General features: G+C 53.4%; 1 protein-coding gene across 4 annotated transcripts in view; it reads right to left on the bottom strand.

Annotated features, from left to right (window-relative positions):
- The window catches only part of PDE9A (phosphodiesterase 9A), a 97,894-nt gene that overhangs the window by 49,217 nt on the left and 22,656 nt on the right, over positions 1-26,021 (bottom strand). For all 4 annotated transcript variants that reach the window (XM_027586798.2, XM_027586795.2, XM_027586796.2 and 1 more), the window contains exons 2-4: positions 14,507-14,577; positions 13,320-13,397; positions 9,932-9,975 (exon numbers count right to left, since the gene is read on the bottom strand). In XM_027586798.2, coding sequence (XP_027442599.1) covers positions 9,932-9,975; positions 13,320-13,397; positions 14,507-14,577 — 193 coding nt within the window. The remainder of the gene's footprint in view (positions 1-9,931; positions 9,976-13,319; positions 13,398-14,506; positions 14,578-26,021) is intronic.

Here is a 26,021-nt window from a genome sequence, read left to right as displayed (position 1 = left end):
GGCAACAGCTAGGTGCCATGGCCCTTGTTGGCAGGACCACCCTGAAGGGAGTGGGACGTGCGATCCCGTGAAGACAAGACAGTGGGAATGGGGCAAGCCCCTTGGAGGCAACCCAGGAGAAGGGCTTGTTTTCACGGCCACACTGCATCTCCTCCTTCTGTTTCAAAAACCATGCAAGTCAGGGTGACTGAGGCTGATGACAAAGTTCTTGGCAATGAAGCTGCACTAAGAATAGAAAACATTATTAAGGAGCATTATTATCGCTCATAAGCAACGCATTTGTGCTCACATTCCAAGCACGCACTTGCCTGGCAAGTGACAACAACCAGCACCCCGAGTGGTTTTAGACCTTCGGGGCGTTCCTGTCCTGTTAGCTGTCAGCCGTGCTAGGGAGGCGCGACTTCAGCCATTCAAAGCCACGCGCTGGGTCATTACCAATGACAGCTGCCGTTTACTGAGCACTTACCAAGTGGCAGGCGCCAGGCTAAGCATTTTGTGCAAATTGTGTCATTTGTCTTTGCAAGAACCCTGCGGGGTGTGTTTTCCACTTCTGGTTCTGCAGGGAAATTGAAGCGCAGTGTGGTGGGAAGCTGTGCTGAGGTCATTTCACCCAACTGACAAATGACCGGGGGCAGCTCCCCCAAAGACAGGGAGCTGTGTGCAGCAGTGACCCCGGGAAACCCTGGAGTGTGTGCGGGACTGAGGTGAGCAAGGGAAGAGAGCCCACGGAGGGCGGGTCCGCGCGGGGCTGTCACAGTGGGGCGTGGGGGGGGGGCACCTGCAGCTCACCTGGAGGGGGGGCCTGAGTGACGGTGTCGTGTCGGTGACCTCAGAGACCTGTCCAACACCCACAGGGTCGCTGCACATTTGTCCCTTGGCTCCCTCTGTCTCGGGGGGACTGCTCCTGGGCGGTGACAGCCCTCAACACCTCTGGTAGCCTTGCACCCGGGAGGGGAGGTCTGCAGGCACTGGGCGGGGGGGGGGGGGGGCAGATCTCAGGTCGGAGGAGGCTGCCATGCCCATGGCGTCAGCAGCCTCTGATCTCTGCTGCTGAGCCTGTGCCGGACTTTGAAAAAATTTAATATTTTATTTGACCCAATGGATCTCAAGACACTGCATTTCAATACGTATCACATGAAAACGTGCATACCCATGGTCACTGGGGCACCATGCACAGCAGCCCAGAGGGGAAGCAACCCAAATGCTGTCAGCTGGTGTGTGCTTATGCAGCCTGTGGCTCGTCCCCACGCCGGGACATGGCTCGGCCACGAACAGGAGTGAGGTGCTGACACAAGGAGCCCCGCCAACGCTGTGCTCTTGGTGGAAGAGGCCAGACGCACAAGGCTACACAGTCCATCACTGGAGACATCCAGACGGGCATCTCCATAGTGACAGTGGTTGCCAGGGACCAGGGTGTGAAGGCAAGGGGGGTGTGAATGCCAACAATAGGTATGGGGCTTTTGAGAGGTGACGGAAGTGCTCTGGATTTAGACGGTGGTTGTGGTTGCACAATGAAGCGACCGTTACTAAAAACCATGGAACCGTCACCTTAAAATGGGGCAGGTTGTGTTTGTGAATTATATCTCACTAAGAAAACATGAAATCAATCAGAAACTGATTAGCGGGGTGTTTTACATTCCTTCACATAGGCTGAATCTTCACCATCCTGCGTGTGTTTTACAGTTAGAGCACCTGTGTTTGGACTGTGGTGGCCTTCTCTACCCTGGTTCCCTCCTGGTGGAACAGCTCACTGCCCAGAAACCCCTACGGCTGCAGTGTTCCGTGGTGTTGAGATTGTACCAAGTCACAGGTCAGCCAGGGTGAGTCCCGGGCATTAACCGTGACTCCTGTTTTATAAGCAGTGGGGAGCCAGTCTGGGGGGCTCAGTTTCTCTACGAGACCCAAGCAGACAAGCACATGTGGCCAGATCCAGACGGGATCCCTTCTGGCCTGGCCTCCCTGAGTCTCGAGATGTAAGAACCAGCACTGAAGCTGTGAGCCTTCCTGTGGAAACAGGCAGACAGGTGCCCCGCGGACGGAATTCTGAGTAACGTTCAAGGTGCAACCAGGCACCCCGTCACTCCCATTTAGCCACCTGTCACCTCTGCTCCGTGATGGCTCCTGATGTGTCTTTCTGGCTCACTTTCATTTTCTGTCCTTGAGAACAAGGACAATGAGGCTGTTAAGCAGGAAGGCCTTGAGTCACTCATGATCTTTGCCCAGGAAGACAGAAATGAGAGTGAGGCTCAGCCTGGGTCAAAAGAGAAATGATCTGTGACATAGAAGAGCCCCAGACAGAGCCTCAAACCCCCCACCATGCTCGGGGAAGCTCAGCCCTGGTGAGGCCCGGCTTATGGTGCAAGAACCCTCCTTCCCCTCCAGCTCTGATCACAGTGGTTAATTGAGGGTGAAGCCGTTCCTCCCATGTTCTCCTCCATAGGCTCCTGTGGACAGAGGACATGTGGGCGGGCACAAGGTAACTGGCTGGACACTGAAATAATGTATCTGATAATTTGGAAAATGCCCTGTTTGCGTTTGAGCCGCTCAGCTCCGGTAAAACTGATGGGCAGTTCAAGGCTGTCCAAAAGACTCAGCATCTTTGTTCTGATAAGATGCATAAAATCCATACCATGGTCTTCGTGGTTGCTATTAACTTTATTTCATCTGTAAAAGAGGAAACCAGTCTATCCACGTGGTTGTCTCCCGTGTTGAGGCAAAGAGAGTATTTTTCTAACAAGGTGTTTGGTAAACACAGAAGCTCCCTGTTTACAGGGGACATGGCGATTCCTGTTCTGTGATCCTTCTCTGCTGTGGGTGTTCCTCGATCTTGAACACGTCCCTGCACCTGCCACAGGTGTGGGGCCCGGACCAGGACCTCAACCCTTCTTTACTACAAAAAGTCATGTTTTCCACAATGCTTTCCTGTTTCCGAATACTGAAGTCACAGAACAGCAAGACTCTGGGCATTTCTGTATTGAACAGCTCTCCTAGGACGAGTTCGGAGCATTTATTGAAATGTGGGCTCAGCAGGAAGGACGGGGGACCGCAGGGCCAGGGACCTCAGCAGCTGCATGCAGGTCTGGACCCCAGGCTCCCACTTCCTTTCCTGAGCTGCTTTTTCCTGCAATTGTGAGTGTGGCCTGTTGATTCATGGACCACGGGGGCTACTTTCAGTCACACTCAGGGCTCTGGAAGCAAGGCTGGGCTGGGCACTGATGCACGGGTGATGGAGGGGCATTTCCCTGCAGAGAGTCGAGAGTTAACATTCGTAGAAAAAGTTCCAGAGAGAAAGACAGAGCTCCATTTCCTTATTTATCTCAGGAAGCCTCAGGCCATGGGGCGGGTCTATCCATAAAGGGAAAACCTAGAATGCCAGTAGCCTTGAAGAGAAGGGGTCCTCACGCACCAGAGCCCGGAAAAGGCGGGGTCAGCCTGACCGTCAGTGTGCACAGAGCGAGGGTGATCTGTCCCATGCGGCGGTGTTCGTGATGCTGGGGAATGCACACCTTTGGAGGAAATCCACTTCTGGCTGCAGAGAACATGGCTGCTGAGTTCCCCAGACTGCCAGGTGCACTCTTTGCTCAGGTCGTTCCCTTAAGGAGCAAAACCCACCTCCACTGGTCCAAGTTGGGCCCCAGACTTACACCGAAATGCCTTTTTATTCTTCCTCCGATGACCATCTTGTAAATATCTGTGCACAGCTGCCCTGTCCCCCAGTCTTCCTTCCCAAATCTCACACCTGTCTGGTCTGCCCCACACTCAGTCTGTTTTTGCTTCTTTGTTCCTCAAAGGCTTCGTTATTCTGGCTCCTCTGTTCTGGATGGTGGCAAGAGGCCAGCATCCTTCTTCCGATGGAATCCTGTGCCCGAGCGCTGGGTCTCAGGGCTCCGTCCTGGGTCCCTCCTGCCAGCTCCCTTCCTCTCTGGGGAGCTCACCAAGCCCTGGCTGCAAACACTGCCATCATCACCACCATCAGTCTCATGGCACCTCCGTAGTGGAGAGGGAGCTGCAGCCTCCTCCAGACACATCTAGTCAACCCTGATCAGCCCCACCACACTGATTCGTTCCAAAGTGAGCTCCCTTCTCCTCCTGGAAGGAAGCTGCGACACCCTCAGCTTGTTCCCCTGTTGGAAGTGCTGTTCCTTCTCAGTGACCCTGGAGGCTTCTCTGACTCCTCTTTCTTTCCTATCCCATGTCTGCTCAGTCAGAAAATAAGCTGGGGTCCTCCCCAGAACATGCCAGAATCTGACCAGTCCTCACCACCCCCATGGCCCCCACGCTCCCCTCTGCCTATGGAATTAGAGCAATAGTCTCCTGATGGGGCTTCAAGGTCCCACATGATGAGCCCCTGATGTCCCCCAAACTCATCTCCAGGAGTTCGAGGGAGACCCCAGAGGCATCACACCTTAGCAATAGCACTGAACTATCCCTGGAGTAAAGGTCCTCTACAACGGTCCTAGCGAAGCCTAAAAATAGGTCTCAAAGACATCAAACTGATTGGTAAATAATTTAACTGCCTGCCAGGACAGAGCCCACACGCTTTAATGGGAAAAAACAAAATCCAGATGAGCAGTATGCAAAAAAATGCACACATGGATCTATACAAAGAAATGTAGAAGAAATATAATTGACTGTTGAAAGCAAAAAATGATTAATAGTGGATTATGGGGTTTAAAACATATGTAGCATAGAAGTAAAATGTATGACATAGAGCATTGGGTGGGGATAAATGCCAGCACTCTGCTCTAAGAACCCACATCATCAAGAGGTGGTGTAATATAATTTGTGATATGTCAGTGACACAGTTTGTGAAACCCAGAGCAGCCAAGAAGAAATAAAATGAAGAACAGCTCAGAGACTGAGAGTGGAAGAAATAACACAAAAGAACAGCTCAGAGACTGAGAGTCAGTATCCAAATGCTCAGTATCCAAAAGATATAGGAAAAGAGAGAAAAAATTAAAAAAAAAAAGAATGAATGAAATAAGCAAAATGAGTAGTAGATTTAACCCAACTGTATCTATGATTATGTTTATTGTAAATGGCTTAACAGCTCCAAATGAAAGGCTGAAATTGCCAATATTGATAAATGCTCCCAATAAGAAACCTGCTCCAAATAGAGACACAGATACATTCAAAGTAAAAGGATGGAAAGAGTATAACATGTGAGCACTAAGCCTAAGAAAGCCCAGGTAGCTGTATTAACAGGAGAGAAGGACAATATAATAGAACCAAGGATAAAGGCCACATTTTCCTAAGGCTAAAGGGACTGACCCATTAAGAAGATACAACAATCCAAAATAAGTATGCACCCAACAACAGGAATAGAAAATGCACAAAGCACAACCTGACAAACTGAGCAAAGCAGTGAACACATCACAAGGGACTCGGATCTTTCAATACCCATCTTTCAGTAATTGATAGAACAAGTAGACAGAAAAATAAAGATACAGGAAACTTGTACTACATTATCAACTAACTTGACCTAACTGATACTGGTGGAATATTCCACCCAATAACAGCAAGATACACACTCTTGCCAGGTGTATCTGGAACAGTCCCCAAGATACACCATGCATCTCAATAAATTAAAAAAAGACAGGAGCCATACAGGGTCCACTTTTGAGCACAATGGAATTAACTTAGAAATCAGTAACAGAAAGATAACTGGAAAATACACAACCATTTGAAAATCAAACATGCACTTCTAAATAACAAGTGGATCTGAGTAGGAACTACAAGGTAAATCAGAAAATATTTTGAGCTGGATAAAAATGAAAACACAACACATCAAAACCTATGAGATACAGCTAAATTGTACTTAGAGGGATATTTTTAACTTCAAATATTACGTAAAAAAGAGAAAGATCTAAAATTAATGATTGAAGCTTCCACCTTTGGAAGCCAGAAAAAGAGAAGCAAACTAGATGCGGGGTGGGTAGAAGGAAGGAAATAAAAAGGTAAGAGAAGAAATCATTGAAATAGGAACCAGACACACAATGGAGAAAACCAATGAAGTTCAAAGCTAGCTCTTAAAAAAAGAAATCAATAAAATGTATAAATCAGACTGATTAACTGATTAAAAAGAGAGAAGATATAAATTAGTAGTATCCTGAAAGAAAGAGCAGGTCTCACTCCAATCCCATAGACATAAAAGGGATGGCAAGGACTTCCCAAGCTCCAACACACCAATAAATTCTCAGATGAATCTTTACTGGAATGGGCAGCACTTCCTAAAGTCAATCCCAAGTACACAGAAAACCCAGACGCACTTACCTCCTAAAGACACTGAATTCATAGTTTAAAACCTTCCCACAAAGAAACTCCAAGCACAGAGGATTCACTGGTGAATTCTATGAAATGCTTAAGGTAAAAACAGTGCCACCCCTATACAAACTCTTCCAGAAGGCAGGAGGGTGGAGCATTTCCCTCAATCCATGAGGCCAGCATCACCCTAAAGCCCAAACCAGTTGAACATATTGTAAAAAAATAAGACTATGGATCCCTTGTTGATATAGACACAAAAGTCTTTCATAAAACATTTGTAAATTGAATTCAAAACAAAGAGACAGTATGCCATGGCCAAATAGAGTTTATACTAGGAATTCAAGGTTAAAGTTTTAAAATCAATCAACAGATCCACCACTAACAGAACAGAGGAGTAAAAAACACGATCATCTCAATAGAGGCAGGAAAAGTATTTGACAGAATCTAACACAAATTTATGATTAAAACTCTCAACCAATTAGGAATTAAGTAAAAAAATCCTCAACCTGATAAAGGGCATCTATAAAAAACCCTACAGCGAACATCATAACTGATGGTGGAAAACTTCACATTCATTCTAACATGAGAACAGAGCCAAGAATCTGCATTCTCACACCCTATACATCTCTTGTACTAGATACCCTAGCTAGGGCAACAAGTCAAGACCCCAAGAAACAAAAGAACCGGAAGACATCCAGATCTAAAAGGAAGAAGCAATTCTCTATTGGCAGATGTACAAAATCATAGGAAATCTACAAAAAGGCACTAGATCTGCTAAGTGAATTTAGTTAAATCAATACACAAAGCCAATTATATTTTTAGAAACAAAAAACTGCTGGAAATTGACCTAAAAATCTATTGACAATAGCATTACAAATATTAAATACTTAGTGATAAATTTATCCACATCTATTCAAGAACTTTACCCCGACGACTATAATATGTTGAGAGATATTAAGAGAAACCTAAGTAAATCGAGAGATGCCATATTCATGAATTAGAAGACTCAACATTACAGAGAGTAATTCTTTTCGAGTGTTCTATGTATTCAATACAATTTCAAGGTCCCAGCAGACTTTTTAAATTTTTTTTTAGTAGCAACTGACAGACGGATTCTAAAATTTATTTGAAAATAAAAGGAGCTTGGGATAAGTAAAATATTTTTGAAAAAGAAGAAAGAAATCGGAGGACTTGCTGGTTTCACAACTTAACCGTGAATGCACAGTAATCAATACAGCGTGGCAGGGGTTTGAGCACAGACGTGTAGTCAGTTGATGGAACTGGATGGTGAGTCCAGAGAAAGACTCACACATACATGGTCAACTGAGTGTTAACGAGGATGTCGCGATAATTCACTGGGGGAAAGGACTGTCTTTCCGACAAACGTTCTGGAGCAAGTGGATATCCACACAGAGAGAATGAACGTCAGTCCTTTTCTCCCCCACCTGAAGGAGGGCTGGACTGAGCAATGCCTTCCAAAGAATAGAGTAAGGAAGGGGAAAGACAGTGACTTCACAGCCGAGACGGCAGTGAGTCAAGAGGATATCCTGGACCCCCTCATTCTTTCCCCAGATCCACACCCCTGGGCTGAGCATGAGAAAAACATCAGACAAATCCAGCCTGGGGGACATTCTACAGATGCTCTGAGGCCAAACAAGGGGAGTGTGAGCACCTGCGAGACCAGGGCCAACCGGGAAGACCCCGTCGATGAGCGCACGACGGGCTGGACCGCGGCTTGGACGCTGGAGGGGAAAAAGGACATCAGGAGAAAAACTAGTGAAATCCGAAAAAAGTATGGGGTTTAGTTAATAACGATGTAAAAAATATCACATTTGTTACCAAGTCAAGGGCTCGAGTACCTTTTACGTTAAAAAGGAATTTTCATTCTAGAAAAAGTTAGAACTCCTACTTTATTCTAACATCTACTATCAAGAGGATTGAATTAAGAGTTTTCAAAGAGCTTCTAAAGCAACCAGTACCCATGTGTAAACACTGTCAAGTGTCAAGACGCGAAAAGGCCCAGATGCCTCAGTCTCTCATCACTCACTGCCCAGCACCCGACGACGGGTGGCTTCAGAATTCTGTTCTTCAGAATCTTACAAAAAAAAAATCAATCTTATAAAAAAATAAAAATTAAATTAACTTCGCAGTTTAAAAAGGAAAATAAGCCTCTACGTTTGGCGAGGCCATACACAAAAGTCAACTTGAAATGGATCACAGACCTAAATGTGCAAGCTAAAAAAAATAAAACTTTTAGAAGAAGAAAGCATGGCCGATGACCCCACAGATAGGGCATGAACTAAGACTTCTTAGGGTACCCAAAGCGAAACCATAAAAGAACAAAATGGGTCCTCCAGGCCTAAATCAGAATCTAATACTTCTACTCACTGAAAGGCTCTGACAGGAAAACGAAACAGTGAGTCAGGCGGGGAGAGAATATTCACAAAGACACATCTGACTAACGGGGTGTGTCCGACGGATCAGGAGCGCTATTTGACAGTATGGGAAGCAAGCCTCCACGACTGTGGCAGTTCACGGAAGAAGATTTATGACCGGTTAGTAAATACTTTCCCCCTCGTTAGTCACTAGGGAAACACAAATTCAAACCCAATGCAGTATCACCACACGCCCATTAGAATGGTTCACAGGAAAGGGGCGGACAGTCCGGAGCGCAGACTAGGAGCACGCACACACCGTGGGTGGGAATGCAAGATGGTGCTGCCACTTTGGGAAAAAGGGATTAGCTTTTGTTTTGTTTCGTTTCGTTTTGTTTTTTAAGTGAAACAAATACAATCCCGTTCACTCCAAGAGAAATGAGAATACGTGTCCCCATAGAGGCATGCACTTGAACGCTCATAGCAGCCTTATTCATGAAGGCCGCAGACTGGAAATAAGCTGGGTGTCCTTCGGCAGGTGGGTGGGTAGTCACACTGTGGTCCGGCCATACCACGAAACCTCCCCAGCAATAAAAAGGAATGACACCCAACACACAGACAAGTCTCAAAGACATTAGGCTGAGTCAGAAATTCAGAAAGGAACACACGTACTATGTGGTATCTTTTATACGACGCTCTGGGAAAGACAAATCTACGGTGTCAGAAGGCAGGTCAGCTGCTGACAGAGAGCAGGGGTTGAGGGAGGGGGTTCCCTGGGAAGGGGCACAGAAAAACCTTTCCAGATAATATAAATGTTCTGTGTCCTGATTCTGGTCAACAGTTAAGCGGGGGGGGGATACATTTTTCAAAACTCATCAAAATGTACACTTAAAAGGGAACATTTTATGATGCATGAATCATGCATAAATAAGGGAAAAGATCCAAAAGGAAATGGGTTTTAGCAAAACAACACCACTGGCTACACGAAGCATCCTGGGGGCTGGGGGCTGCAGATGGCCCACCTTGGCGGCTCACGGTCTGAGTGAGCAGGACAGGCCCTGTGTCCAGGACGACACGGGCGGAACGTCACCCAGCACCCTCTGAGTCAGTAAGGGACAGCATGGGGGGGAGGCCCCCAAGGGGCTGTCAAGGGTGGAATCTAAGACAGGGCTTTGGATTCTGTAATAGCACAGGGTTTTAGATTCAAATGCTTACCTAATAATATATTCAATCACAGGGGCAGCCTGGAGCCTTCTTTTCTTTTAATTTTAAAAATGATAGCAGGGCCTTACCAGACAATTGCTTGACGGCCACAGGTCTCACTTTGTAGGGAGTGCTGCAAGAGAGAAGACAGTTCCCCTGTGAGATGCCGTCAAAGGTGTTCTTGGCGCGTCTGCTGTAAGAGATAAGCCGCTCGGGATAAATTAGAATTCAGTGGATTAGGGTTTTTTTTTTTTTTTTTTTCTGAAATTAGTTTCTTTGGCTGTTCTGAGCTTCCTCGTTCGGAAGAACTCCAAATACTTTAAATATATCATTTAAATGATGAACTTCCTCTGTGATGTTCATTATTTGGTGAGCTGAACACATTTTGTGGTCCGCACCACGGCTACTCGGGTGCGGGAGACCGCTGGAGCTGCCCGAGTCCACCGGACGGACGCCCGACTGATGCGGGAGGCTCTGTCCCGGGCCCGGCCCGAGCTCACGGCGACTGCATCTCCCAGGTGCACGGGGGAAGATGGGGTTTGTCCCTCGGCTGAACGTGCACTTGGTGATGCCATCCCAGTGGTCCGAGGCCCAGAGCGGATGGGAGCATGTTTGCCCCTGACACACAAGGACCTACGGCAGAGAGGGAGGGAGAGGAAACGGAGCCACGGAGAAGAGGTCAAAAACAGCAGGAATACGCAATAGCTGGTAACAGTTTTTCAGAAAGGCTCCTCAAGAGAGATGCTGTTTTTTACCCGGTAGTTTAGCAAAATTTCAACAAGCAGGCTGCAGGGGCCCAGGGAGATGTGCTACAGTGTCGCGGGCCGGGGTGCGCACCACCACGGTCCTGGGAAGGTGCCCGGCGAGACTGGTTAACGGACGATATTCAGTCCTCTGACTCAGCCCATGAATTTAGGAACAAGGGTGTCAGATGAAACACTGGCCCGTGGGGACGCCTTCACATGTCACTTGTCCATGTCATCCGTTTGTCCGTTCCGTCGTTCGTCACGAGTGCTCTCTGGGATCAGGTACAGGGGACAGAACAGTGAACAGGACAAAATGTTCCTGTCCTCAGGGATCCGACAGTCCGTGTTCAACTACACACTGGGGACGGGTATCACCGCACTGTAAGAACGGCGGGGCGCTCCGAATTTTCGGGCCCCGGTCAGCAGGGCACTGAGTATCTACTCGCTGTTCCGTGGAGTAAGTCCGCGGTCAAAAAGGGAGATACGTGTGCAGGTGTTGCCCCGAGGGGATGGTGGGCGGACCGAGCGTGTTATGGAATAACAGAGAACGAGCACAGAAAATCTGGAGGGACTCCGACGTACCCCACTGTTAGCAGTGGTTGATGGGGATACCTGTGGTTTAACAGTTACAGGCCACGTGGAGAACTCTGACCATTGAAAACACGAATAAAGTATAAAATAAAAACTGGACGGCAGAGTTATCCTGGATGATGGATGGACAGCTCCATGAGGGTCCCTCCCGGCACAGAGTGTCGAGATGCGAGTCCACACTGTCACCTCTCCCCTGGGAGTACCCTGTTCTCACTTAGGAAAGGGCCCTGCTTCAGAAGGTCTTCTGGAAGTTGGTTACTTGGAACTAGGGGTTCGTCTCCCTAGGGACTGTGTCATAATGTGTCTCGGTTCTGGCAGCTCAGGTTAACACCTTGTTTTGAATCTGTGTGGGTTTGAGCACTTTCTTACATTTTCCACGCTTTCCATCAGTGGCCCTCGCCCAGGGCTGCACACCGGAATCACCTGGTGAGCCTTAAGCACTCCCTCAAAACTCCACATTGAACGGGTTCTGGCAGGGGTCTGGGCATCGGTGCCTTTGTGAAGATCTCCAGTAGTCCTCGGCAGGGCTGAAAGTCACTGGGTTAGTGGGACTGGTTATACTGGAACGGACGGGGCCCCCAGGCGGTGGGAACGAAGAGAACCAGAGCAGACGGGGCTGTGCTGGGGACCGCTAGAATGCGACCTGGGAAGGGGGACGGGTGCGGGGCTGAGCAGGACGCCCCTGAGCGCACCCACCTCCCCAGGACGGACGGTGGGAAGCAGACAGAGGTGGCAGGAAAGCCAGTGGAGGCAGGGGAGGTCCCATCAACGGAGGGGGCAGAGGGGTCCCACCCAGCATCACCACCAGCACCTGGGAGCCCAGAGAAAAGCCAGTTCTGGGGCTCAGCCCCAGAGAGACAGAGAGTCGGAACCTGGGGGCAGAGAGAGGGAGGGAGAAGGGGCAGCCTCCGCGGAGCTGGGTCAGTGGTTGGTGACCTTTGAGCGGATAACCAGTAGCTCTGTAAAGAGAAAACGCCAAGAGGGCTTTTGCACCTCGGCACCCCTGGCGTTTCGGGCAGTGAGTGTCGGTGCTGGGGCCGTCCTGCGCACAGTAGGGCCGGTAGCAACAGCCCTGGTCTCTGGCCGCCGCATGTCAGCACGCCTCCGTCTGTGGTGGCCGGAATGTCTCCAGACGCAGCCCAGTGTCCCCAGGGGAACAAAACCGCCCCCGCCGACAGCCTCCGGGAGGGAGTAAAGCGCTAGGCAGTTTCGCTCAGAAAGCAGGTCACCCTGCGCGCCGACGGGGCCCTGGTTGGAGTGAAACGTCCGCCCTGACCTCGCAGACATCAGGGGTGACCAGTCGCTGGAGACCTCGCTTCTGAAGCGCTATCCGGTCAAGGCCGGGGTGGGTGTGCCAGGATTTATAAGGATCTCACCGGAGTTGTTGGGGAGCTGGTCAGCCCTACTCCTTCTGGGGAGCCCCGAGCTGATAATCAAGAGCCAGAGGACGTGGGGCAGGAGCTCCTGAAGGACGAAATTTGGGAAGACTGATGGGCACAGTTGGTGAGGGGGCCCAGTGGAGGCATCTGGGGGCACGGAGGAGGATGCTGCCCGCCACAGACCACGGAGCCCGAGGGACGGTGTGGCTGGGAGACTCGTGATGGCATTGTACCTCCCACGGGATTTGTCTGGCCTTTTGCACTGAAGCCTTAGGTGTGCCCCTGCCAGGGCCTGGGGGGTCCTGCACCCAGCCCGGGGGCGGGGGGGAAATGGCCGACAGGCCGGCTGCTGGGGGCAGGGGGGAGAGCAGGTGCTCACTGCTGGGTGCTCAGGTGTGCACACACCTTGGGTGCCAGGGGGGACCTTCTGAGGACCTACAGTGAGGGTCAGGGAACCTTCCAGAGCAGGACAGGGGGCAGTCAGCGCACCGCCCTGGGGCCTAGCTCCACTGCTCCTCACTGGCCTTCAGGGCCTCAGTTTCCTCCTCAGGGGACTCTTGTTGCGAGCAAGCCCTCAGAAGGGTCCCTGAGCACACCGGCACCTTGTAATTATCTTGGGAAGTGACTGGTCTGCAAAGGACCCTCCCACCCCTACCCCATCTTTGGTTTCAATTCAGATTTTCCCACAGCAGTGAATTAAGAGGACAACCGTGGAGCCCGTCCTGTGTGTGTAGAGAAGTGCTGGAGAGGCCGCCGCTTACCGTTCTGAATTGGCGGGCATGGTGGGGTCGATGGACACCATGGCATCGTCCGCGGTCAGCAGGGAGATGGTCGTGTTCCTGGAAGACATGCTGTGTCAGTGTCCCCATGGTGCAGGGGACAACCGCATGGGTACTGGGGCCGGCTCGGCCCCAGGACATGGCCCTGCCTTTGTGCACACACAGGTGGCCGTGCGTAATTCCCAGTGCTCTGTCCATTCTGAAGGAAGCCACGGGCGCGGGGGAGCCTCTCCTAGGAAGCACCTTCGGGCGGGGAGGCAGAGTCTCCCCACAACCTCTCATCCCTGGGGCCTCTGGGCGAGCGGTGTGGCCTCGACCACGTTATTTAAGCCTCTGTGGTCTCCGGGTGTGTGCGTTGGGGGTGACACCCGAATCTCGGGGTGCTGTCAAGAACGGTGTCTATTTCCTAGCACAAAGCTCAAAGACGCCCCAGGCTGCGGGCTGTTTCTGCAGCTACAAACTGCTGTTGGCCGTAGTTCCAGAGGGCGTCTCGGCCTGTCCTTCCCTGCCTGTGACACTGCTGCTGTCCGGTCCCCGTCCTCGACCCGGGTCACAGCTCCGGAGTTAGATGCCACACCCCGGCTACCCCTGGCCATTCTACAGTCAGAAAGTGAGGACAGAAGCTGCACTCGAACAGGCTGCCGACTGGGGAAAAAGACTCTTCTGGAAGTCTGCTGATTCTATGAGGGGATTACTGGCCTTTCCAACTACTTTCTGTAAATCTGTCTTCCCAAACGTTGCTCTGTGGCAACCCCCTCCACCACCCCCGAGATAGAAAATATCACCTGCTGGATCATCTCGGGCTGGGGGGCCAAAGCCAAAACACAACCACTCTCCTCTGTTCTTTCTTCAAAAGCAAATAAATAAATAAAAGGAAAAAGAAACCCTCTTAAGACAGTGGTTTCTGCCTCATTCTGCCCAGTGGTTTCCTGCATGCACAGTGCGGTGCTGGTCCGGCAGGCTGGGGACAGGCCGTGGCCCACACCTGTGGGGCCTCACTCACCGATCGGAAAGGGCCCCTGCGTTCAAGGTGAGCCCACGGGGCCCTTGCCCACCTGTCACCCTTCAGACCCGCGGCTCACCCTCCCTCCCAGGCACCTTCCTCTCCAGGCGAACCGGCACCCTGCTGGTGGGGGCGCCCTGCTGGGGGTGCGGTCTGGACCACTCACCGGGGCAGGCCGGTGGCGATGCAGAACAGGTCCATGATGTCACTGGAGTTGCAGTACTTGCTAAAGACCACCTGCAAGACACAAGGCACAGGGCCGTGAGGGGCGGGCCAGAGCTGGGTAGCGGGTTTCCATGGCGACGTCAGGGTCCCTGAGCTTTCTCTCCGGCCCAACCTGCAGGCTTATCGTAAAAAAGAGACGACGTAACCATGGGCCCGGGAATGCCACACGTACGTCTTGTCACTGAGTCTGTCCATGCAAACTGAAGACTTCCTTCGTTTGTTTCCTGAAAACGGTCTTGAGGGTGAAGCTCTCACCCACGAGACACACCCACTCAGGACGGTGCTGTCACATGGCTTCATGACACCCCACCTCGGGGAGTCTCCAGTGAGACCTGGGGGCCATGATGTAAAAAACAAAAGAACTCCTTATTTTTTTAAGGATTTATTTTTATTTATTTGAGAGAGAGAGAGAGAGCGTGCAAGTGGGGGCAGGGGCAGAGGGAGAGAATCTCAAGCAGACTCCACGCTGAGCACAGAGCCCATCATGGGGCTCGATCTCACGACCCCGAGATCATGACCTGAGCTGAAATCAAGAGTCGAATGATCAACCAACTGAGCCATCCCAGGCCCTCCCAAAATATCTTTTTAAAGGTCATTGGCTTAAAAAACAAAGATTGCCTTTATGGACTTCGAGGGCTGAGGCTGTAGGACTAAATCCAAGGGGCGACACAATGGGAAAACTCCAAAGTGAACTGGCCGTCTCCACGGTAAAAACCATCACGTGCTGGCAGGTGCACAGAGCCGGGGGATCCGGTTCTGGGGACGGGAGAGAAACGCGTTTGCGTCAGCATCTTTGGTGCAGGGGGTCCCGACGGTGCACCTCTGCTCCAAATCCCTCCCTGGGAGGGGGCTTCAAGTACAGCGAGGGCTCTGATCTCCGTGGCTGATGGGGCGTGAACAATCCACACCACGGCCCCCACTTCCACCCCAGGAGAGGGTTTCCTTCCACATTTTCCCTGGCTGACTGCCCCTTCCCCTCACCCCTGGGAAGGGCGGGCACCTTCCGGTGCCCAGAGCCCCGCTTTCTCATCTAAGAGCCTCAGGATGTCCCTTCACGGGGACAGTGACTATTCTCCCCCATACATCCAGCCTTCCTGTGACTGACACCACTTCCTGCCTGCCGCTGGCCCCGCCACGCTGAGACCGGGCTAGCTCACCTTCTCTCCACCATATCTGCACGTGCAGTGCTGGCGTCGGTGGTCCGCCCTGTGCACCTGGTGGCCGCCGCCGTCCTGGTTCAGCCGGGATCCTGCCGCGGCCCCTGCGCCGGTCCCCGCTCCTGGTGCCCCCCGGCTTCCAGCCCTGGTACTCAGACCCAGTCATGCCACTTTTCTGTGCAGAGACTTTTGCTGTCCCGCGTGCCCCACAAGCCCAGCCGGTCCACCTCCTTGGCTGGGCACGTAGGGGGCCGAGGGCTTGTCCCTTCCAGCCTGGGGCCTCACCAGGCACCTATCCCACCTTCCCCGCGGGCCATGGAGCCCCTCCCCAGGCCCTCGCTCGGTGCCACCCCTCCCCTCTCTGGATGCCCCTCTCCCCGCGCCTGGCCACAGGACAGAGCCTCCCCACCCCCCTGCAGAGGAGCCTTGACTTTATCTGACCATGTGCCAGGCCTGCGTTCTCACGACAGCGCGTCCCCAGTGGCCCCAGCACAGGCCTGAGCGCCAGAGTCGTGCCTCGGCTTTTCCAGCTGTGCCGTGAGGGGTGAGGGGTGAGGGGATTGAGGCTGGGGTCCTGGCCATTTCCCCCCCGGCACGGCTCTCCTGCTTTCTCAGCTGAACCTTTGACTGTGCTGGTGAAGGGCAGGGGTGAGTGGAGGAGGAGGCTTGCAGAGGGGAAGGCAGCTGCTCCCCACCGACCCCCAGCCCTGCCGGGGAGATGCTGTTGATGCTCCTCGGCTGGGGCTGCCGACTTCCGGGCCCTGGCATGAGGATTCCGAAGCTGGGCATCTGGGCCGGGCCCTGGGCCCCTGCATCTTGTTTACCAGGCTCCCTGGATGAGCAGCTGACACCCGCGCTGTGGGGGCCCTCCTGCCGGGGAGGGGCGGCTCCTCTGTGGCCTTGTGCAAGTGTCTTTGTGCGTCAAGTCTATCTTCCGTGGAATGGGCAGAACCAGGCAGCCAAGGGTTCCGTTCTCCCGCGACACCTGCGCCAAGCCTCTGCCATCACTACAGGCCAGCTTGGGACTTGGCTGGGGAGGACCACCTCAGACCCGAGGGAGGAGGACGCACTGCTCCGCGTTGAGGGCCAGACTCCTGGGGCCCGGCCTCTGACCACCTCGCTCGGACTGTGTCCAGACCGTAACTCTGTGGCTGAAACACAGACCACTCCATGGGATCGCCATGCCCACGCTTGGAGGATGCGAGTGCATGGCAGGGGACCTTACAGGGGACACGGGGCATTTGCCGTGGTCGTCTGCAGTGGCTTCACCCACGTCTGTGAGTCTCTTGCCTCTGGAGGATGGAGTGCTGGGCTCGCCTTCCCCGCCTTGGAACGCAAATCCCAGAAGCTCTAAGACACGCAGCCACGGGCCTCCTAGCGAGGCCGCCTCGGGCGGGCCCAGCAGGCATGCTGACGCTCTCGCTGCCCCCGCAAACGGCCCGGCCCAACCCTGCCAGGCCGGTACTGCTCGTGAGCCAGAAGAACCCTTCTCTGAGATTATTTCTGACCACCGGCCAGGAGGCTGTGAGGAAATCTGGAATAAACAGAAGGGATGCCGCTGTGTGTCCGCTGGGAGGTGATGCGCTGTCACCTGTAGATCGGTCTCGGGGTTCCTTTCTTGCACACGAGTCTACGCTTCTTTGCTTTCTCTTCTGAGCTGGCTGTAACATCTTACTAGTTCCCTCGCTCTGCTAAGGACGACTTTGGCGTGGGGTCACTCTATCTGCATGCGAGCCACGCTGGTACCTTAGTGAACACGCCGTCAGCAGGGCCGAGCAGGGGAGAGGCGGGGGCACAGTGGCGGGTGCGCCCGGAAGGCGGCGGCCGTGCTGGGACTGTGGCGTTCTCCACGCGCAGCCCGAGAAGCCCTTCAGCTTAGCTCAGGTGCTCCTGGCTCTGGGAGAGGCTTGCTCAGCCTGGGAGACCCCCAGGCCGCCTTGGCAGGAGGCCACATGGCTTTTTGTTCACATGCCGAATCACTGTGCAAGTGCTTTGTCCAGCGAAGAAGTGCCAAGAACAAGTGTTGGTAACAGGAAACATGGAAGGGGGATGTGCAAGCAGCAAGTCAGCAGAGAAGCAAAGACTTCGTGCTTCCCCCAGCTTGAGGCAGTGAGGGCTGGCGCTCCCAAATCGGCACGGCCGAGCCGCCAGACCCTTTCATGTGGTTCGACTGGGAGCCGGGATAAGAGAGCAAGGCGAGAGACACGTGAGGATTCAGGGGGCCTCTCGCCTGCTGGACACTGACCTTGCTTCTTGTGCAGCAGCGTCCCGGGAATGTCCGTGGGAATTTCTGGAACCTTCCTGCCGCCCCGTAACTGCCCCATTTTGGGGCGGGCGCCAGAGAGGCCCCCACAGGCCCCGCCAGCCGGCGCACGCACCCGGCCACAGCACCTGGGCTCCCAGGTCATTCGGGGTCTACACTCGGACCAGCCTCCTTCCAAGGACAGCTGTGGCAGGAGCAGCGGGAACAGGAACGGGAAGCCTAGTGTCCATCCCCACCAGCTACGCCTTCTGCCCACCGGATCCCCTTTCACACACCACCCCGCCTTGGGGAAGACCGTGACCACTTGGAGCCCCAGTCTGCCATCTGTATATGCTGTTAATCACACCTGCTGTCGGGGCGGGAGGAGCGACACGGGAGGGCAGGTTTCTGAAGGCGTCACGCGGGACGTGTCGCTTTAACACAAACCTCGACACCAGCCACCTCCGTTGCCCATGGCCCTCACGGTCCCTGCTGGCTCTGGAAGCCTACATTTTGCAGGGCAAGTCGCCAGTGGGTCCTGAGTTGCCGAGTGCCCCGGATGGCTTTCTACCACATTTTGTTCGGCACCTGATTTTTCTTTTGTAGAACTTCCAATTTCCCACCTGTGGGATTTCCAGAGCTTGAACAAACATCTAACCCAGCTCTTCTGTTTCCCTGTGTCTTGGGGAGGGAGCTACCCTTGACTCCAGAAAGGCAAACATGGAGGTGGGGGGGGAAATCCCAAGCTCACAGCAGGATGGTCCCGCTGCTTCGTGGCACCGATCCACAGCAGATCAAGACAAGGAAGAGAGACAGGTGTACCAGAGCACACACAGTTTGACTGGGCTTTCTGGCTCTGCTCACGGCTCGACCAGCCTTGACCCCTTCCTGTCGAGCAGCCCAGGAAGGGGGACCTGGGGCTCTGGACGCGCTGGCTGGCTGGGGCACCTTCTGACAGGTGTCCTCTGGCCTGTCCTTCCAGGTGGGGACTTAGGCATGAGATCCAGGGACAGCAGCAGCCAACCCATACCAACCAACTGGCTGTTCGGCACATTCCCTGCAGCCCTGATGGGCAGCCCTGGCTCCTGGTGGCCCTGCCCGTCCTTGCGGCCTGACCTGTGAGCCTCTGTCTGGTACCCCATCACCTTTCCTCACGAGAAGACCTTTTATGAAGCGACTCAGAGCTGGTGGCAGTTGGGGTGAGTGCAGGGTCGTGGGACTCCATCGTGGGCTGACCACACTAGGTCACCCACGGGATGAGTAAGGAAGAGCAGTCCTCAGAAGAGGGGCACAGGGAAGGCACTCGTCACAGAGAGCCAAGGGAGGCTGTGGTGAGGGACACAGGAGAGGAGAGCCAGGCCTGCCCGGGCTCCCTGGCACCCCAGAGCTGGGCCTTTCCTGGGGACTCACAGCATCCTTACACACCTCCTTACATCCATGGACCCCACGCAAACCCAGACTTCCTTGAATTGGCATAACAACATTTCTGTTCCCGAGTATCAAAAGCGCTTCGACCAACATGCTTAGAGAAACAGGTCCGGTGACTGCAGAGCAGACAGACGGAGGCTGCCGAGCCCATGCCCACGTGGCCTTTGGGTTAAAGAGACAGGATGGGCAGTTTCTAAAGGACGGGGTCTGACTTCTCTTCTCTTCGATTCTGAGTCCAGAGGCCTCTTCCCAGAATGAGATTCTATTCATGAAGGGCCCCGTGGTCTGTGTTTTCCTTTGTCTCCCTGGATGCCCCCTTCAGAGGCTCGTGGAGGGAGCATGCAGAAGGGAGCCCCTCAAGGTTGTGTCGTCTGTGTGCCAAGGGCAGGAGGTTGGATGGGGTCTCCAGGCCGCAGTGCCAGCTCCAGGCAATGCAGAGTTTCTTGCCGGGATGTCAGGCAGGCGAAGACTGGATCACCGCTCGACCGGAGCTCCTGGAGGGCACTCTGCAGTCGTCCTGCAAACCCAAGCACAGGACACAAGAGCTCCCAAGTTCCATGGAAGAGCTTTCGAGCAGGACTTTCCACGGAGAAGTGAAGCTGCGTGTCCAGCATGAAGTGTTCAATGAGGATGTGAAAGGGCATCATTCACCACCAAGGGAGAGGAGATCCCAGTGAACGATGAGCTGCCTGGCACGTTCTGGGGCAGAGACAGGACTCCGATGTGCACCGAGGCCAGCAAGGACACGGGGGTGTGGTGGGGGCCCCAGACCAGCAGCGGTGACACGGCGTTCACCCACAGACTGGGGCGGCCCCACCTGTGCTGGACCTTTTCCAGAAGGTTCTTCCACCCACTGAGAGGGCCTCAGCATCTGGGCTTCGGCACCCTCAGCCAGTGGCAAGCAGCTAGGGCTGCCTCGTGTGCCCCTACCACTTCAGGCTGTGACCTCCTACCCTGGACCACTCCTGGCTCACCATGCCCCACTTTGTGAATCTGAAAGCTGGGGTATGAAGGTGGACAGTAAGGAGGGACTGGCCTGGCCACATACCTCCGGTGACCAAGCCTTCAGCTCAGCAGCAGTGTGCACCGCGTGGCCGTGGCTTGGGCTGTGACACACATAGACTTCACGCAGCCCCTGCTCCAGCCGGGGGAGAGTAGGGCTGGTGTGTGCCCCCACCCCCGCACTCCTGGCCCTGCTCGGCTTCCGACGGTGTCAAGGTAGGCCCAGCAGGGGCTTCCACGTCTACGCCAGCTCTGACCATGGGCGGCCGTGGCTGCCATGATGTGTTTCAGACGTGGAGGCCGTGGCTTGCTTTGTGGAGCCCGGAGCCTGGCGTGGCCCAGCTGCTCAGGGGACACTGGCTGCCCCGGAGGGCGGGTGCCGTACTCCTCGTCTGCCTGACACCAGCTCTGATCTCTGGAGAGTGCGTTTATGGGATGTACGTTTCTGGACTGAAATCTGTGCGTGAATTCTCAAAGTAACGTTTAAGGAGAGTGGTCTTAATGTCCACCATCTGCCCTCCTTTGGCTTCTCGCCTTCCTCTTTTTAAGGATGACAAGCAGCTGTGGGCGTGATCAGGTGACAGCCAGTCCGGATGCACGGAAGCACCGTGACAGTGGTCTGTTATCTGGGCGTCACAAACACAAATGACTCGTGGCTCCCTCCCTGTTTACTCATTTCGGCATCTCTTCAGCCCAGCTGTGGTAGGACCCGTCGGCCAAGGAAGTGACTCCTTCTTCGGAGCCATCAGACGCTCGGGCCAGAGGGGCAGGAGTAAGAGACTCACAGAGCAGAGTGGGCTGAGTGTGTCAGGCCCGCGAGCGCCCGCCGGGGCCTGTGTTCCGTGCACGTACATCGGGGGAGGGGGGCAGACCCCCAGCTCCGCCTCCCGCTGCAGTCTGAGGTGCCTCCTTGCCGCTGCCGGGAACGGCATTGATGGGCTTATCAAATTCTTGTATGGATGGGCATGAAGCCAACCACTGCTAGCAGCCGGGGTTCTTGCACGGATATTGGTGGTGCTACGTCATGAAATGCTCCCCATCCTGGACAAAGAAGAGAACCAACTGGCAGTTTAGGTTTGGGTTGAGTTTTGCAGGCTGGGAAAGACAAAAACCACCACTATCACAGAAGAAGAGATCAGTGTGTGGCTACGCCCAGGAGGGGACTAGGGACCGGGCGGGGAGGGGGTCGGTGGAGGTGCCCTCCTGAGGGAGCAGAGTGTCCCGGGGATCTCCTCCGCGAGGCCGGCTACCATCTTTATCACCAGGGGGACAATCTCACGAAGCTGGCCACCCACGATGGCCCTCGTCAGCCTTCGAAATCACAGAAAACATCTGCGGTACCTCTCAAAACCATGAAAAAACAATCTGTGTCAGACATGTCGTGCTTTAGGGGCTGGCTGTTTTCAAACACGTGCTTACGTTCATTGTCTTGCTGTTACTGTGTACATAGCCTGTGAATTTTTACTCAATTGCCTTAGCAACAGTTTTCACAGAGCTGCTTGGAACTTGGAGTAATGAATCTCAAGCAAAATTTCCCTCATTATAATTCTACGGTGGTGTCCCCCTAGTGATTTTACGTGGCTCCGGCTGAAAGGCAGAGCCAGGTCTGTGGACACCATACTGCTGGAGACCTCAGGGAGGAATGGAGCAAGGGAGGAAGGTGCTTTCTTCTTCTATCACGTTGCCCTTCCCACAGAGGGAGTGAGCTCGGCTCCTCCCCGCGGGGACCCGGCTCCTTGTTCCTTCCTCTGCTTAATCAGAACTGGATGCTTCTGGGACATTCACGTCTGGCCCCCTCCGCGCTATATCCGCACCGGCTACTCCTCTCAGCCTCCTGGATGTTCTTAAATCTTGGTGTGAACACTTCATCATACTTGTATTTGCTCTTGTAATTGATGATGATGCCCATTAGTTATAAATGTCACACTGACCTCAGAAATCTCTACCCGACCAAAACAAGGGTGCCAACTTCTGAAAATAGTCATACCGGCCTCTCAGAAAACAGGAGGAAATAAGCAAAGTGACGACAGTGGAAAAGTGATGACAGCCCAAATCTGGAAGCAACCAGATGCCCTTCAACGGGGGAATATGTCAAACACACTGAGGTCTGTCCACATCGCAGAACACTGCTCAGCAATAAAAAGAAGTAAATTATCGATCCACACACCCACTGGATGGATCTCAAGGGATTTACGCCGAGTGGATAAAAGCCAATCCCAAAAGGTTCCACACCGTATGATTCCATTTATATGACGTTCCCGAAATGACACAATTGTAGAAATGGAGAGGAGATTAGTGTGAGCCAGGAGTTAGGGACGGGGTGGGCGGGGGCAGGAAGGTGGAGGAAGCAGGTGGGTGGGTCTTAAAGGGGCGGAACCATCCATCTTGTGCCTGTGGTGGTGGCTGTGGGAATGTGCCTGTGTGATGAAACTGTATAGACTCAATACACATATTTGAACAAGCCCAACAAAACGGGGGAAATCTGAGTAAGGTGGTGGCTTGTCTCGCTGTCAGTATCCTGGTTGTGACACCGTACTGTAATTTTGCAAGAAGTTACCATGGGGGACACGGAGTAAAGGGTACATAGATGTCTCTGTGTTATTTCTTACAACCACGCGTGACTCTGTAATTACCCCCAAGCGTTTATGTGAAACAGCTCTGGCCGGGGGGTGGCCAGGGGGTGCCCTGCCTGGAATGTGTGTCCACACGGCCCTGGTGGAAAGCGGTTTGGCAAACATGTACCCTCTGACCCAGAATGCCATTTCCAGGAATTGCTTTTGAGGAAATACTAACAGCAAACATAATAAGAGCATTTATGAAGTGCCAGGCTCCATTCGGGCACTTTCCACCAGTGAGCGCCTGTTTGCAGCCATCCAAACCCCTGACCCGTTCTGCCACTCCATAAGCGAAGATGCACGGCCGGGGAGGGTCATGCAGAAATGGAATTAAGCTAAATATCCCACCAACGATGGAATGATTATATTTTAGGATGTCTCCATGATGGAACATTATTTTGGCATTAAAATCATGTTTTTGAAGACTCCCTAATGCTATGTTGGAGAGTACTGCTGATGTAATGCTGAGTGAAATGATCAGGATAAAATATTATGTAAAAGAGAGCCACACACACACACACACACACACACACACACACACACACACACACACACACACACACACACACACACACACACACACACACCCCAGAAACCAGGAGAGGTCCTGAAATGCCTGCCGGTGCCATGGATTCTTTTCTTTTCTTTTTATGTGCTCTGCATTTTTCAAATATTCGACAATGAATATGCAGGACTTTTATAAGCAAGAAAAAAGTTATCTAGATCTGGAAGCTGACGTTAGTCACTGATAAGAGGACTAGTTTATGAACATTCCCTCCTGATAGCACGCTCTACGGCATCGACATAAAATTCTTATGAGAAAGAAAACAGCCTTTACCATTTTTTATTTGGAAAGAATATTCTTTGGCATTAAGCCAAGCAGATGAGGAAATTAACCAGAGGACAAAGCCCAGAATTTAAAGAGCACTCAGCAAGGGGTGGGCGAGCTGGGGGTGAGGGGGAGGCCCTGGGAGAACATCAGGGAAGTGGGGGGTCGCAGAGAGAGTGTGGGAGTGTAGCAGAACAGGAATCCAGAGCAAAAACGAGGCCAGGTACCTCCTGGGATGGAGCAAGGAGGGGGTCCGTGCCTCCGGGCTCGCCACGGGTACACGGACCTAGCAACTGCAAGAAACCGGGGGGGCTGGAGGGACGCCACGTGGCCCCGGGACCCTGGGGAAAACCAGAAACGGCTAACGGCAGGGGGAGGCCGGGGAGGGGGTCCCGTCCCCAGCAGGTGCTCTGAGTGCCTGGGACGCAGCCAGGCCTCGCTCCGCACGGGCCAGGATTTCCAGGTAAAGGATTTCCAAGCTCCAGACCTCATCTGAACACCCCTGAGATCCACCCATCTTCAAGACCCTGCTGGAGTGAGGGTTTTGGTGACCAGGAAGGGTGTGGAGGCCTGGGCCTGTCTCTCAGGAGGCTGCAGTGAGCCTGGGCAGGGGCCCCAAGGGGTCTGGGCCAGCAGGTGGGCTGAGAGCAGCTCAGGCGGGGAAGCCAGGGCAGACTTCTGAAGGGGCGCTGCGCTGGGGCACGGGGGCTCGGGACAGCGTCCTGGTAACCCAGATTCGGGTTTCCTTTCTTTAAGTAGCCCGACTGAAACTCCTTTAGACATAATTACAAAGCACCCCCTCAGCTCTAATCACCTAAATATCAATGATTTGAGGGGGGACATGTTATCTTTGAGGTCAGGCTCGCTCGGTTGGTACCCACGCGGCTGCCACGACCGCTGTCCTAAGACGGAGTCCTGGCCCCCAGGCACGCAGGTCTGTCCTCATCTGCCAGACTGTGTAGGCCAGGGCGCTCCTCAGGCAGCGTTTTGGGGGCCGACAGAACAAAATGAAGCTAACTGAGCCTGCAGCTGCCACGCCAAGCTCCCAGTTCCAACGGCGGTGCTCCCACAAGGACCCCCTCTGTTTCCATTAATTCTTTAGTGGGTGCTATCAATTTGAACTTCTAGAACAAATGGGGACTAATACATGTCACTTAATTCTTATGTAACCTTCACATTTTAGGATGGCATGTAGGATTTTGTGTTCAGCTGCTAACACGGGGCAGATCTGAGCACTAACTCTGTGGGCCATCAGGGCAGAGGAGGGCTGGCAACGGGGACAGTCAGCCGGTGGAGGGGCTGCTCTCAGCGGGCTCCGTCTGAACCGGCAGGTCCTGCTTTGTCTGGAGCCTGTGCCATTCCAGCTGTCTCACATCCCCTGGATCACCCCCGGCTGGCCGCTGGTGTTGGGAATGTTAGGACGGTTCATTACGACACACAGAGGGCCCGGTACACACTAAGTGCTAAGTTGTGTGGTCCCTGTGATTGCGGGAGGGGTCCCTTGAAGCCCTTCTCTGGGGATGGGGATGGGGATGGGGATGGGGAGGCTCTGCCTTGACCCCTCTAAGGCCATTTTCCCCAGAAAGAGCATCGAGGGCACCCAGCTCTGACGTCAACCTGTCGGCATTCCTGTTCCGTAGAGTATGGCCAAGAGGATGTGCCCTCTTGGGAACGCCGTCACAGCGCAGGCTCTATTGGGCTGACTGATAACCCCGTATTGATTCTCAGCCACGTTCGACTGTATCTAGACTGCAACAAAAACTCGGGTCCTAGCAATTCAACTATGTATTAGTTACTAGAATCAGCAGGTAGGAGTTAAAAAAAAAAAAAAAAAAAACTTTGAGAGGCTCAGTGATCCATGGGATCTCACTCTTGTTAGTGTTAGTTTTCTCTTCTGTTAAACATGGAAGGAAGTCTTCGGAAGATGAGTTCACTGTGGGCAGAACTGTGGGCAGTTCCTTTGCATCCCACGGAGCACAGGATCTGTCCATCGGGGAGCACTGGTGCTCAAACATCCTCCCGTGCAGATGAGCTGAGGCTGAAGTCCGCATCTGCCGGTTTGTGTTACACTATAATGATGCCAGTGCCACCACCACCACCTCCTCCACCACCTCCTCCACCACCTGCACCATCTCTGCCATCACCTCCACCACCACCTCCTCCATCACCTCCTCCACCACCTC

Source organism: Zalophus californianus, chromosome 1 (assembly GCF_009762305.2).
Source record: "Zalophus californianus isolate mZalCal1 chromosome 1, mZalCal1.pri.v2, whole genome shotgun sequence".
NCBI lineage: Eukaryota > Metazoa > Chordata > Mammalia > Carnivora > Otariidae > Zalophus > Zalophus californianus.
Note: the sequence above shows the minus strand (reverse complement) of the source record. Positions and strands in the feature narration are given on the sequence as shown.